General features: G+C 39.0%; 1 protein-coding gene across 1 annotated transcript in view; it reads left to right on the forward strand.

The window, feature by feature from the left end:
* Positions 1-11,417: 11,417 nt before the first annotated feature.
* Positions 11,418-13,506, forward strand: part of LOC149806205 (general transcription factor II-I repeat domain-containing protein 2-like) — a 52,065-nt gene continuing 49,976 nt past the window's right edge. Inside the window, exon 1 of the mRNA XM_089935320.1 lies at positions 11,418-12,638. Within this exon, the coding sequence (XP_089791446.1) occupies positions 11,418-12,638 (1,221 nt within the window). The remainder of the gene's footprint in view (positions 12,639-13,506) is intronic.

Raw genomic sequence — 13,506 nt, forward strand, 5'->3', positions numbered from 1 at the left:
GCACTTTGCTCTTTGCCTTCAGTCGTGCCAGGTTGAACAGTCTGCCGTCTGATCGTGTGTGCAGGTAAATCCCTTCTGTGGACGTCCCAAAGGCGTGCTTTAGCAGGACTGCGAAGAAGATGCCGAAGAGCGTGGGGGCAAGGACACAGCCCTGTTTAACTCCACTGTGGATGTCAAAGGGGTCGGATATTGAGCCATCGTACTGCACTGTGCCTTTCCTGTCATCGTGGAAGGACTGAATCATGCTTAGCAGCTTTGGAGGGCAACCAATTTTCGCCAGGATTGTGAAGAGTCCGTCTCTGCTGACCAGATCGAATGTTTTGGTGAGGTCTATAAAGGCCAGGAAGAGGGGTCTGTGTTGTTCTCTGCATTTTTCCTGCAGTTGCCTGACAGAGAAGATCATGTCTGTTGTGGACCTCTCTGCACGGAAACCGCACTGCGACTCTGGGTAAACTCTGTCAGCAAGCGTCTGCAGTCTGTTCAAGATGACGCTTCGAAAACTTTACCCACGATGCTGAGAATGATATGCCCTGTAGTTGTTGCAGTCGCTTCTGTCGCCCTTGTTCTTGTACAGGGTTATGATGTTAGCATCTCTCATGTCCTGAGGCACTGCACCCTCGTCCCAGCACTGGCAGAGGAGGTCGTGCAGGTGTGTGAGCAGCACGCTACATCCACACTTAATGAGTTCTGCTGTGATGCCATCCTTCCCTGGGGCTTTACCTAGGGACAGTTTCTCTAAGGCCTTCTTTAGTTCGTCTACAGTAGGTTTCGCATCCAGTTCGGCCATGAGAGGGAGGTTTTCAATGGCATTGAGGGCATCATTGGTCACGTGGTTCTCTTTGGAGTACAGTTCGGAGTAGTATTCCACCCAACGCTCCATCTGCTTGCCTTTGTTGTGGATGGTATCGCCTGTGGCAGACTTCAGTGGTGCTGTCAGTTTCTTCGTGGGACCCATTGCTTTCTTTATGCCATCGTACATGCCTCTGATGTTTCCAATATCTGCTGCTGACTGGATACTCTGACAGAGCTGAAGCCAGTATTCATTGGCACACTGCCGTGCTAATCTCTGCACTTTGCTTCTGGCAGACCTGTATGCCTGTAGTGTCTTCTGACAGGGGGATTGCTTGTATTGCAGGTGAGCACTGCGACGCTCTTCTATGGCTGGCATGAGTGTGGCAGAGTTAGCCTCAAACCAGTCATTGTTCTTTGATTGCTTCTTACCAAAGATCCGTGTGGCTGTGCTATATACAGTCTCTCTGATGTGATGCCATCTTTCTTTGGCACTGCCGTTGGGGGGTTCTGAGTCAAACGTCTTGGAAAGAGCATAGGTGAATTCCTCAGCCTTGTCTGGATATGATGTCTTGCTCACATCAATGCGTGGTTGACCCTCTTGCCTAGAGCGGTGGATCTTCTTTGGCTGAAGCTTCATTTTGCAGCACACCAGCGAGTGGTCGGTGTCTCAGTCAGCACTGTGGAAGGTACGGGTAAGAAGCACACCCTTCATGGCTGACCGTCTTGTAATGATCAAGTCCAGCTGGTGCCAGTGTTTAGACCGGAGATGCCTCCAAGACACTTTGTGCTGTGGCTTTGTCTGAAAGAATGAATTGGTGATGCTAAATTCGTGGTACGAGCACATCTCTAGAAGGCGCTGCCCATTTTCATTCATCTTCCCAACGCCAAACTTGCCAAGACAGGAGGGCCAAGAGTCATGATCGGCACCCACCCTAGCATTGAAGTCGCCCATTAAAATCAAGTTCTCCTCCTTGGGAATTTTGTTGATGAGCGAGTTTAACTCATCATAAAACTCATCCTTGGTCTCTGTGAGGATCTTAGTGTGGGAGCGTAAACACTGATCAAATTGACAGGCCCGTTTGAGATGTGGAGGCGGAGGGATAGCAGTCTTCCATTTCCTTGTTGGCAGGGTTCTATCATCCCCAGCAGAGTGTTCCTAACAGCGAATCCAACACCAAACTCTCTGGCTTCATCTGCACTCTTTCCTTGCCAGAAGAATGTGTAGTTCTTTTCTCTGAGGGACCCAGAATCTGGTAGTCGTGTCTCCTGTAGTGAGGCGATGTCGACCTGGAGCCTTGCAAGTTCGTCGTTGATGACTGAAGTCTTACGAACATCACTGATTGTCTAGAGATCATCTGAAAGCCCAGTCAGCATGGTCCGGACATTCCAGGTACATAGCTTGAGGATTGAAGTCTTCTTTTTTATTTTTATTTTGTTATTTCTTGGTGCAGTAGTTGCAGTCCGCTTGTCAGGTACTCGCGTACCTTAAGCCTTACGCACACAGTAAGGCAGGCGAACTGTGGCGGGACGGCACCTTATTGGCTGGGGGCTGCCCAGTTTGAGGCGGGCGGTAGCTGTCCAATGAAACATGTTGGTCTCTCCCACCGTCAGAAGCAACCCCTGGCGTCTGGCTCTACGCCAATCGAGCGGTGACTTATAACCGGTAAACTGCTGCTTCCCGTGTTGTGTCGACGCTAAGGAACGAAGCTGGAGTGACCTCTCCAGGGCGCAAACCTGGGCAGGGTGATATGGAGAATCAACTGTTGCCCATGCAGATGATCCCCCCTCTCCACGTCGTGCACATGTAATATAATTATTATTAGCAATAGTATTATCATTATTCTGATCTCACATGCACATGTATTATTGTTATTATTATTATCAATAGTATTATCATTCATCTTATTTCACATGCACGTGTATTATTATTATTATTATTATTATCAATAGTATTATCATTATTCTGAGTTCACATGTATTATTGTTATCAATAGTGTTATCATTATTCTGATTTCACATGCACATGTATTATTATTATTATTATTATTATTATTATTATTATTATTGTTATTATTATCAATAGTATTATCATTATTCCGATCTCACATGCACATGTATTATTGTTATCAATAGTGTTATCATTATTCTGATTTCACATGCACATTTATTATTATTATTATTATTATTATTATTATTGTTATTATTATCAATAGTATTATCATTATCCTGATTTCACATGCACATGTATTATTGTTATCAATAGTATTAGCATTAGTCTGATTTCACATACACATGTATTATTATTATTATTATTATTATTGTTGTTATTATTATCAATAGTATTATCATTATCCTGATTTCACATGCACATGTATTATTGTTATCAATAGTATTATCATTATTCTGATTTCACATGCACATGTATTATTATTATTATTATTATTATTATTATTGTTGTTATTATTATCAATAGTATTATCATTATCCTGATTTCACATGCACATGTATTATTGTTATCAATAGTATTAGCATTAGTCTGATTTCACATACACATGTATTATTGTTATCAATAGTATTATCATTATTCTGAGTTCACATGTATTATTGTTATCCATAGTATTTACATTATTCTGATTTCACATGTATTATTATCAATAGTATTATTGTTATTCCGATTTCACATGCATATGTATCATTATTACCAAAACTATTATCATTATTCTGATTTCACATGTATTATTATCATCAATAGTATTTACATTATTCTGATCTCACATGTATTATTGTTATCAATAGTATTATCATTATTCTGATTTCACATTTGTTATTATTATCATCAATAGCAGCATGCTACCAAAATACATCAATTTAGTTTAGCTATTTAGCAAAATGAAAATCATAACATAAAAGAACACGAGTTTCACACAAGGATACTATATCCTTAGATGGTTTTTTGACTTGCCAATGCCAAGATGTGTTATTTTCTTTCGTGTAATGAAATAACTATGCATTTATCTGTAACCAACCCTGTCATTTAATGTCTCGGAAAATCAGTCTGTTAATTTAATTACACCTCAGTCAAAAAAAGAAAACAACAACTGTTTCCGTGCAGTCTTTTATACATATATTTCTCTCTCTCTCTCTCTCTCACACACACACACACACACACACACACTTTTATCTTATTATCAGTAGAATCGGCTCCTAAATAGAATTAATAATTGACAGCATACCTGCAAATGTAAAACACACGACTGTCTTTTTATCATGCAGTCTGTAAAATTAGACATAAAACAGGTATTCACACCTTAAACAATTTGTGGATTAAGCAGTTGCTCAAACTCACCGAGATCAAAAGACGGTCGGGTTTTGTTTGGAACCTTTGATGATTTTGTAATGAAATGAAGCTTCATGTGGCTAGCACCTACACATTAGTCCGAGTTTCCTTTGACCCTTCCCATGCCATTTGTGATATTTCGATTTATGTTTGGGTATGCTGTCAGGATCAATCGCTTATCGAACAGTTGGAATTCGCGTTGACGGCATAAGGGAGTCGCTTACTCAAGATGCCAAGCAAACTTAAACGATGTTACATCGAGCCGTACGTGCATGAAATCGATAGGAAAATGAGTTATCTTTGGACAAAATGCTAGTATTATAATCGCTGTCTATTTTATTTAAATCATAACGTTTGAATGTATCATTTATTTACATGGTATTTTCATCAAGGTTTCGATTATTATTATCATTAGTAGTAGTAGTAGTAGTAGTAGTAGTATCGTGTGCAGTGCGATCTCAGCCATTTAACAACGTCATCATCGGCAAAAGGCAGAGGCTGCAGTCCACCTGGGAACTATGTCAGTGGACAGTTGATCACAATGTGCGACACGGTCTGAAGAGCTCCACAGCAACAGGAAGGATCAGTGGACTGGCCATTTACTCTTAGAACTACATATTGACACGTGACCATAACTTTGTGGCTAAGATTATGAAAGTCGAAAATATTCAATATGTAAAATTGTACAGTGTGGAATAATTATACTTTTAATGGCTTTAAGTTAAGTCAAAACATTAAAAGAAAGCAACCTTGGGATGACTGTTGACTTAACTTAGCAGACAGAATGTTGATAGTGGTGTAAGACACACCATCCATACTATTTTATTTTCATTATTTGAACGGCTTCTGAACTACATCCAGCCAAAACAAAATAGCACTGATCTTTAAGATAGATCATAAAGGGGCATAAAGCCGTTAAAGCCCATTATCTCCCGTTCCTGAGTTTGTTTAAAAAAAATAATTTTGAAAAAAATACCCAACGGTCTTTTTCAGGGCCACCCAACTCTCTCGAAAAGAGACTACTCAATATTTGCCAAAATCAAATAAAACTTAGATCCTTTTTATCCATGATGTACGTGTGTGAGTGCGTGAGTGTAGGTCCTTATTACTATGAAAATAAAAACCAAGAGACATTTACGTTTTTCTTTCTGGTCTATTCCCTGGTATAAATTAGAATCAAATTTCACACCACATCATTTAAAAAAGTTGATGTGCTTCTTCTTTTCCTTTCACTCTCTCCTTTTTTTAGTTTCTTTACTTTCACAAGTTTTTTCTCCTCTTCTTCTCCCTCACTTTCGTCTCGTCTTCTTTTCTGGACGGGTCTGGGTTCTTCCTTGTTGGAGGGTACCTCCTCTTTATATTTGGAAGCCCTTTCCTCCTGCTCCTCTTATTTCTTGAATTGATTCTCCATTTTCCTACGTCATTCTGAACCCTAACGTCCTTTCTCTTGACAATAATAACAGGTATCTTGACCTTTGTCTCCCTTAAAGCATGTCTTCCTTTGACGTTGTGGACACTCTGAAGACCAATGTCGCTTCTGCTGACAGATATAGCAAGTATCTTGGTTTTTATCTCGAATGAAGTGTGAGTAGTCCGTCAGCTTCGGTGAAGAAAACCTTCTTATAACACCTCGCAAAGCTTTGATCCAAATTCGATCTGTGATGGCTCTTCCATCTTTCTGGAAGGACTGAGAGTGAAATTATTACTTTCTGGGAAGACACCGACCCATTATATAGAGAAGACCCTGACCTTACATTTACATATAGGGGACCATGACGTTTAACATTTAGTCATTTTACATTTTGCAATCACGATGAAATGATCACGCCATTTTGTGGAGAAAGGAGAAGAAAGTAAGAAGCATAAACGTGACCAATCGCCTCACACAGTAGCTCAAGTTATGGTTCAAATCCATTCCAGCGGTTTTGAAGATGACACGAGTGAGCCACAATCCACACCTGTCACTTCTGCATTCAGACCAAGAGAGTCTACTCCAAGCCAAAGTCCACCACCACCGCTATCACCTGAAAGTATTGCCAAATCCGAGAGACTGATAAACCCTCCTCGTGAATAGTATGAACCTCGGCCTACACGTACAAGGTGAAATTTAAAGATTTCAAGTCAGAGTACCGCTGAATAAAACAGAGGGGTTCATCACTGATTTATGGGTTTATTTGTTAACCACACTGAAACGAAAATGTCGAGCCAAAAAAGACGATCGCTTGACGCTTTCCATTTATCACGAAAGTCATAAATCACCCGTTTGAATCGAGCTTACCAGACCAGCAGAATTTACACCTTCCACAGTCGTCGACAAGATTCAACACGTTCGGCAGCCTAATGACCAGTTTCACATCACCGATGGAAAAGCGACACTGTACATGGCAAACGTTTATATTCCCAAAGGGACCGAACATCGCATAAGTGTTTTTGGTGAACGACTTTCGCAGCATCAAGCGTAGCATCATACAAATTAACAACGCTCAAGACAAGATATGTTTAGCCCGTGCCATCGTCGTGGGACGAATGTATGACGATAAGAACGATACGGCAGAATGGAAAAGAGCCTGGCAAACTATTCAAAAATCGAACCGAACCAAACAAAGAAGAGAAACAGAACTCATATTACAGCAAGCTGGCCTATCAAAAGACATACTCTGTGGCATTCCTGAAATGCAAACATTGCAAGAAGTCTTGGCTCCACGCTACCCGTTGAAGGAACACCCTCAAGAAGTGCGTGGACGTCTGTTTAATTCGATTCAAAGATTTCAAATACGAAAAATTCATTCACTTCTATTATCACGACAAAAAATTTTGATGCCGTTACCAGTATCTCCGGATTCCTGGAATACGGTTATTACTGAGAAATGTGAGTATGGCTATTACAATCGAGAGCAACACAAGCAATGCGGATCGAAATCTCCAGGATGTTTGGCCAAAAGACCCTTTCTTGAACGAGTGCATCGCCCAGCTTGCCAGCTCACTTTTGTCAGCCCTGCCTGTTACCAGCAACAGCTGAAGACACAAGATTCACAGCGGAAAAGTGCTTGCCAACTCATGAGATTGTGCTCTACTTGTGGACAAGCTCTACCTACCAATAATGTCAAGGTGCACGTTTGTCCAGGAAAGACACGGTGTCAAGTTTTATCATCAAATCGTGGACTTGGAACACGAATGCTACATTCAAAATTACCAACCCCAACAGGAGGAAAATGAGAAGGAAGATGACCACAAGAAAGGGAATGGCATCGGTTTCGATTTCAAATGCATGCAGGAGACCGACATTCACATTCCTAATTTCTGCGTGGCTCATCGAGCGTATGAGAAGTGCATCCAAGAACCTATCTTTGACCATTGCCCTCACTGTAGTAAGATTCCTGGAGGACGTTAAAAATCGTTCGAGGGCCCAGCGCATTGACCGATTTTGCCCAATGGCTCTTACATCCTATCGATGACATGTGGAGTCAAGAGGACATTGAACGTTACGGAGATTGCTATATTCCTGGGTAATCTTAAATGGCTTTAGATCGTAAAACCTGTAGATATATGTATGCCATGGAAAATATGAATCAGGCTGCAGAACACTTAAAATCACATTTGCTATAGTTACAAGCTGGTCTAGGTGCTCGACCGTGTCTTAAATGAGGAATGTGAGTCAATCATGCAATCATCTTTGCCGGCCATGCGGACCTATTTGAGAGTATTATAGCGCTCGGCGACGAAGATTTGCTGAATATGTGATTAAGAAAGCTCTCGACGCTGTTGAAGAAACAAACACAGAAGTAAACAAATTGATAGCGAGATTATTACGATTGCAGCTTCTGATCCTCATTTAGTAAAAACATTAAAACAATTAATGACTGAATTTGCAGTCAGAGAAAGTTTTTTCCCTTATTTAAGCACCTAGCTGTCAGAACCAGGGTCTGCTGTTTCCACTATCCCCACATATACAGTACAGGACATTTAATATTGATTTGTTTTTATTATACGAATGGCTTACCGTCATAGTAAGTATGAGAGTAGAAACGTTCCATGCAGACTTTGCATGTATGTTCGCTGCCATGTTCTTTACTTTGGTGGAATCGGTGTTTTATTATGCCAAAATCTAGTTAAAGCGGTCTAAAGTGTACAACGGTGCAACGAAAAGTGAAAGTACCCTATATGATATGTGCGGACATTGAATATCTTATTATTCCTGTCGACAACCAGAAAATTACAACAAATACAAGACTAGTTCCTGAACAAGTCCCACTGCGGGTGTTACACTGTAATCCGATGCGTGGGCAAACTGAGCTACCAATGTTGTGTCATGGTAAGGTTTCAGTTGAGATGTTTCATAAATCGCTAGATATAATGGTAAAATGATTAAGACTACAGCTCTCCTTGCCCTTCGACATGATTATGTCTAATTGTGAAACTCGTGATTTTTCTGGGCCCACTTATTGCTGGATCTGTGATAGTACTTTCGTTTGAACTGAAAGTTACAAGTTTGTGATCAGTGTCACATCACTGATACGTATAGAGGAGCTTAGAACATGACAGGCAATCTGCATTCACGAATTTTAACGAAACATAAAAAATAATTCCTGTCAGCAGGTTACAATAGCCATTTAAAAATGTAAGCAATAGCATCAGTGTCAAAAGCATCAGTAAATGTGGACAACTACAGTTCATCGATTTGTATCAGGTTTTTTTAATTTATCACTAGACAAATTAGTCAACATTCTTTCGGCAGAAAGCTTTAAAATCACTGGTCAACATAATACCACTAACAATAACTTAACTAAACAAAGGAGTGTACTGTTATGTATACTTAATTTGCATTGTTTGTTAGTTTGTTTGTTTCCTTAAATTTTTTATTTCATTATATGCTATTTAATTTACATTGTATGTTGGACTTGACAGTCTCCAAAACTTAGTTCTTTTCTTTTGCTTCAACTGAATTGACTTTTTTATCTTGTAAACAACTAACACATAGCTAACATAGTATCTTTGTGGGCTTAATTTCAGGACTATTATTAATAGAAGACGTAAATATGTTAATTTCGGTCTTGGTCTAGGATTTGAATTCCTTTAGTGTACTTGACATAGTCCAGGTTCTATATTAATTTTTGCAATAGGTTTCTAATAATTACAAACGTTTTTTATATCGTAAACCTCATTAAAATTCTAGAAGGTTATTTTTCATTAGGTAATAGTTTCTTTTAGGAAATGCTAATTATGACTTGAGGTCAAGTAGAGAACAATATAATCTTTCTATTTAAAGGATTGCTCATTCGTTCTTTACAGATCTAGCCTAAACAAGTTGTATTATATGTTGTGATCAGTGTTTTTTTGGCTGGAATCTATTTCTTCAAATTATTGAATTCAAGTTTTATTTTCTTTAGAAATACAAAAGTGCTCTGATAAAATTCTTGGATAGAGACATTCACTGGATTTATAGTGAATTCAAACCTTGAACTATATTAGTGTGATTTAACAAAAGATTGTTGGCACATCAAATCTCTAGGAGCTACCACAGACACATCATCATCTTCAGTTTGGGATTTAATTTGGACCTCTACTGAAATTATTCAAGACTATAAATTATTAGGACTTGCGTCTGCAATTCTAGGATTATTTGGGATTTGATTCGTAATACCATAAGTTCCTTTTTATTACATTATATTGTATTTTATGGAAATAAATTATTAGCTGAATATTACAAAGCTTGTTGTTTTCCACTCTTTTCTTTTATTTATTTTAAGAGCATAGACTCGTAACAGTACATATACAAGTACATGAGCGATCGGACACTTTTGCCAAGCTCAGTTGCCCCCGATTGAGACGTTTTATTCATCGTTACCGCGTGAAGGTAATTCACCTAACGACAATCATCGTGCAAAAAAAAACGGGTCTGTGTTTGATTCCAAGAGCACGGACGACTATCTTGATTTTTATTTGCGCAGCGATGTGTTGTTACTCGGGGATGTGTATTAATCGATTCACTACAATACGAGTATACAAGTTAAGATATGCACATTACTTTTCATTACTTGAAATGGCTTGGAATGCACTTTTATTAATTTTCATTATAGGGAAAGCATTTTTATTAAATATCATTACCGGGAATGGCTTGGAATGCATTTTCATTAAATTTCATTAGCGGGAATGGCTTGGAATGAACTTTTAATAAAAACCAAAAATGAAGCTGGAGCTGCTCACTGATATCGATTTGCTTCTGGGGTTTTTTTTATTTTTTTTAGCTGTCACTTCGTGGCAGAATTTCAAATATAGACGGGTATGACTCGGCTGTTCCAAGCAGTTACATCATGCAGCTTTTCAACAATAATCGCTATGATTAGGTAATGATGCAACCATTGCCTGTTGGTAGGTTTGATTTAACTGATTCCGCACACACTGACATTCACAAACACGTATATGGGTTTTGATAGCAGCAGTGCCATGGATGGGTTTATTGGAGTTGACATGGAATATCCTGAAGAACTTCTCAACAATCATAGCGATTATCTGCAGGCACCAGACGCTTTGTCAGAGCCCGACGAGTAGTTGTGTATCTTGAAGATAATATTCTGATTATTTATTTAGAACATTAAATACATCTTTTCTCCTGTTGAGATAACATGAACCCTGAAGGTTCAATATATTAATATTTATTTACTCAGACATAAACCTTAAGAAAGTTATATGATACACTTTTATTCTTTGAGTGCAGAGACCAAAAATAAAGTGATATGTAACTAATTAAACTAATAAAAATAAACCTTGCTTGTGATAACATTAACAATAACGTTGTATTTTGTGCAATATCAAGAATGATGTTATTCCATCGACTAATGTATAAAAAACCAAGTTGTGCCACAGAAAAACATAAGAAAAAACATCATGAGAACGGATGATGTTATAGTGAAGGCAAGAAATGAAAGAAGATAAACAATCAAACAACACACCAAAAACAAAATAAAAACAAATCTAATCGCCCATATTAAAACCATTTTACTATAACGACTGCGGCCAATGGTAGAGGATTGGTCTAAAGCAGGGGTGGGCAAATTGCGGCCCGCCACAGAGTTTTTTGTGGCCCGCCAAGACATTCAGAAAAACCCGCCTTGAACTGAGATTTGCTTCCTGTGCGCGACCGAAAATTCGTCTCGTGTTTTCCATTAGGGCGGCTACGTCAATGCGCGTGCGCAGGCAGTGTAGATACGCACTTTTCCGGTTGGTCTGTTTCATTTCAATTTTGTCTTTGCAACAGTAAAACCTATAAATTTCCAAATTAAGTGGGGCCATGAACCCTCCGAAAAAGCGTAAAATTGGTGATGAATCCCGTGTGTTTAATGAAGAATGGACACACAAATATTTCTTTGGTAATACAGGCAATAAAGCAGTGTGTTTACTGTGTCATGAAACGATTGCCGTATTTAAGGAGTACAATCTGAAACGACACCACGAAACAAAACATAACGAATTTGGCTGCAAGAAAAATGCTGCAGAGTGTGTTACAAAGCTGAAGAAGCAACAAACATTATTTACAAAGCAATCAACACTTCAGGATAGTGCTACAGAGGCCAGTTTCATGATAGCCTACAACCTCGCTAAACGCAACAAGCCTTTTTCGGATGGCGAGTTTGTTAAGCAGTGTATGGTAGATTGTGCAAGCGTATTGTGTCCTGATGTGAGAAGCAAATTTGAAAACGTTTCATTGTCAAGAAGGACTATAGTGCGCCGCATTGACTCAATCAGTGACGAACTCACAGAACAGCTGAAGACTGCGAGCAAAGATTTTGTTTGGTTTTCTTTGGCACTGGATGACAGCACAGATAACGAAGACACTGCGCAGTTACTCATTTTTATCCGTGGAATTAATGAAAATTTTGTCATCACAGAGGAATTACTTGGCCTGGAATCAATGAAAAGTACAACCACTGGTCAGGACTTGTTTGAGTGTGCTGTAAATTGTGTGGAGAAAAGTGGCTTGTCATGGAATAGAATGGCAAGCATCACAACAGATGGGGCCAGAGCTTTTACTGGAAAAAATGTGGGTATGGTTAAGCTTTTAAAAAACAAGTTACAAGCACAAGACACAGACAGTGATGTCTTGTCATTTCATATTTTGCATCAGGAAGGCCTTTGTAAAGCTGCACTGGACTTAAAGCATGTGGTAGAACCTGTTGTAAGTGTGGTGAACACAATCAGAGCAAGGGCACTCAACCATCGACAGTTCATATCACTGCTTGAGGATATGGAGGCAGAGTATGAAGATGTAATTTACCGCAACAGTGTGAGGTGGTTGAGCCTGGGCAAAGTGATAAAAAGAGTCTGGATTTTGCAGAATGAAATCCTCTTATTTCTGGACATGAAGGGGATTTCTTGTGATTTTGTGACCAAAATGGGATGTGAGGAGTGGAGATATGAGATGATGTTTGCAGCTGATGTATTTGAGAAATTGAATGAACTGAATGTGACATTGCAGAGAAAGGGGTTGTTTGCACATGAAATGTGGAAGCATGTAAAATCATTCAAAGCAAAACTAGGTCTATTTGCAAGACAAGCAGGTGAGGGCAAGTTTTGTCATTTCCCTTTATTAGGAAAACAGAAAGTGCCTGAAATGTTTCCGCTAAGATTAGGGATCATTTGCAGAGTTTGGAGGACGAGGTCACAAGAAGATTTCAGGACTTCAAGAAAATTGAGCCTAAATTTAATTTGCTGTCTTATCCTATCACTGCTGATATTGATACAGCACCTGAGGAGCTGCAGCTTGAACTAAATGACATGCAGTCAGATCACACAGTGAAAAAATGTTTAATGCTGTGACATTAGTTGACTTTTACAAATCTTTGTCTGCTGATAAATTCCCATGTGTGAAGAAATTTGCTGGGAAAATGTTCTCTATATTTGGATCTACATATATTTGTGAGCAGAGTTTTTCTTGCATGAAGATCAACAAGAGTAAATATAGATGCTCTTTGACAGACATAAACTTGCAGGCAGTGATGAGAATCTCAACAAGCAACTTCTCTCCTGATTTCAAAAGAATTTTAAAAAAGTGTGATAGGGTACACTTGTCTCATTAAACTGATTCTATAATTAAATGTGCTAGCAGCTAGAAAGCTAGATATGAAATTAGCACAATAAATAAATTGAATATAACTACCACTATTGTTTAATTTTTATTTATTGATTTTTATGATACAATTTATACTTTTTCTGAAATGAAATGTAATGTTAACTAATGAATACAATCATTTTAAACGGTGCGGCCCTCCGCTAACCTCCGCTCCCACAAAGTGGCCCCCGAGCCAAAACAATTGCCCACCCCTGGTCTAAAGCGCTCGCCTTTACCGATCTTTGCCATCTCACCTCTGTCCGCGTGGATT

The sequence above is a fragment of the Sinohyriopsis cumingii genome, chromosome 2 (genome assembly GCF_028554795.1).
Source record: "Sinohyriopsis cumingii isolate HCF-2022 chromosome 2, ASM2855479v2, whole genome shotgun sequence".
Classification (NCBI taxonomy): Eukaryota; Metazoa; Mollusca; class Bivalvia; order Unionida; family Unionidae; genus Sinohyriopsis; species Sinohyriopsis cumingii.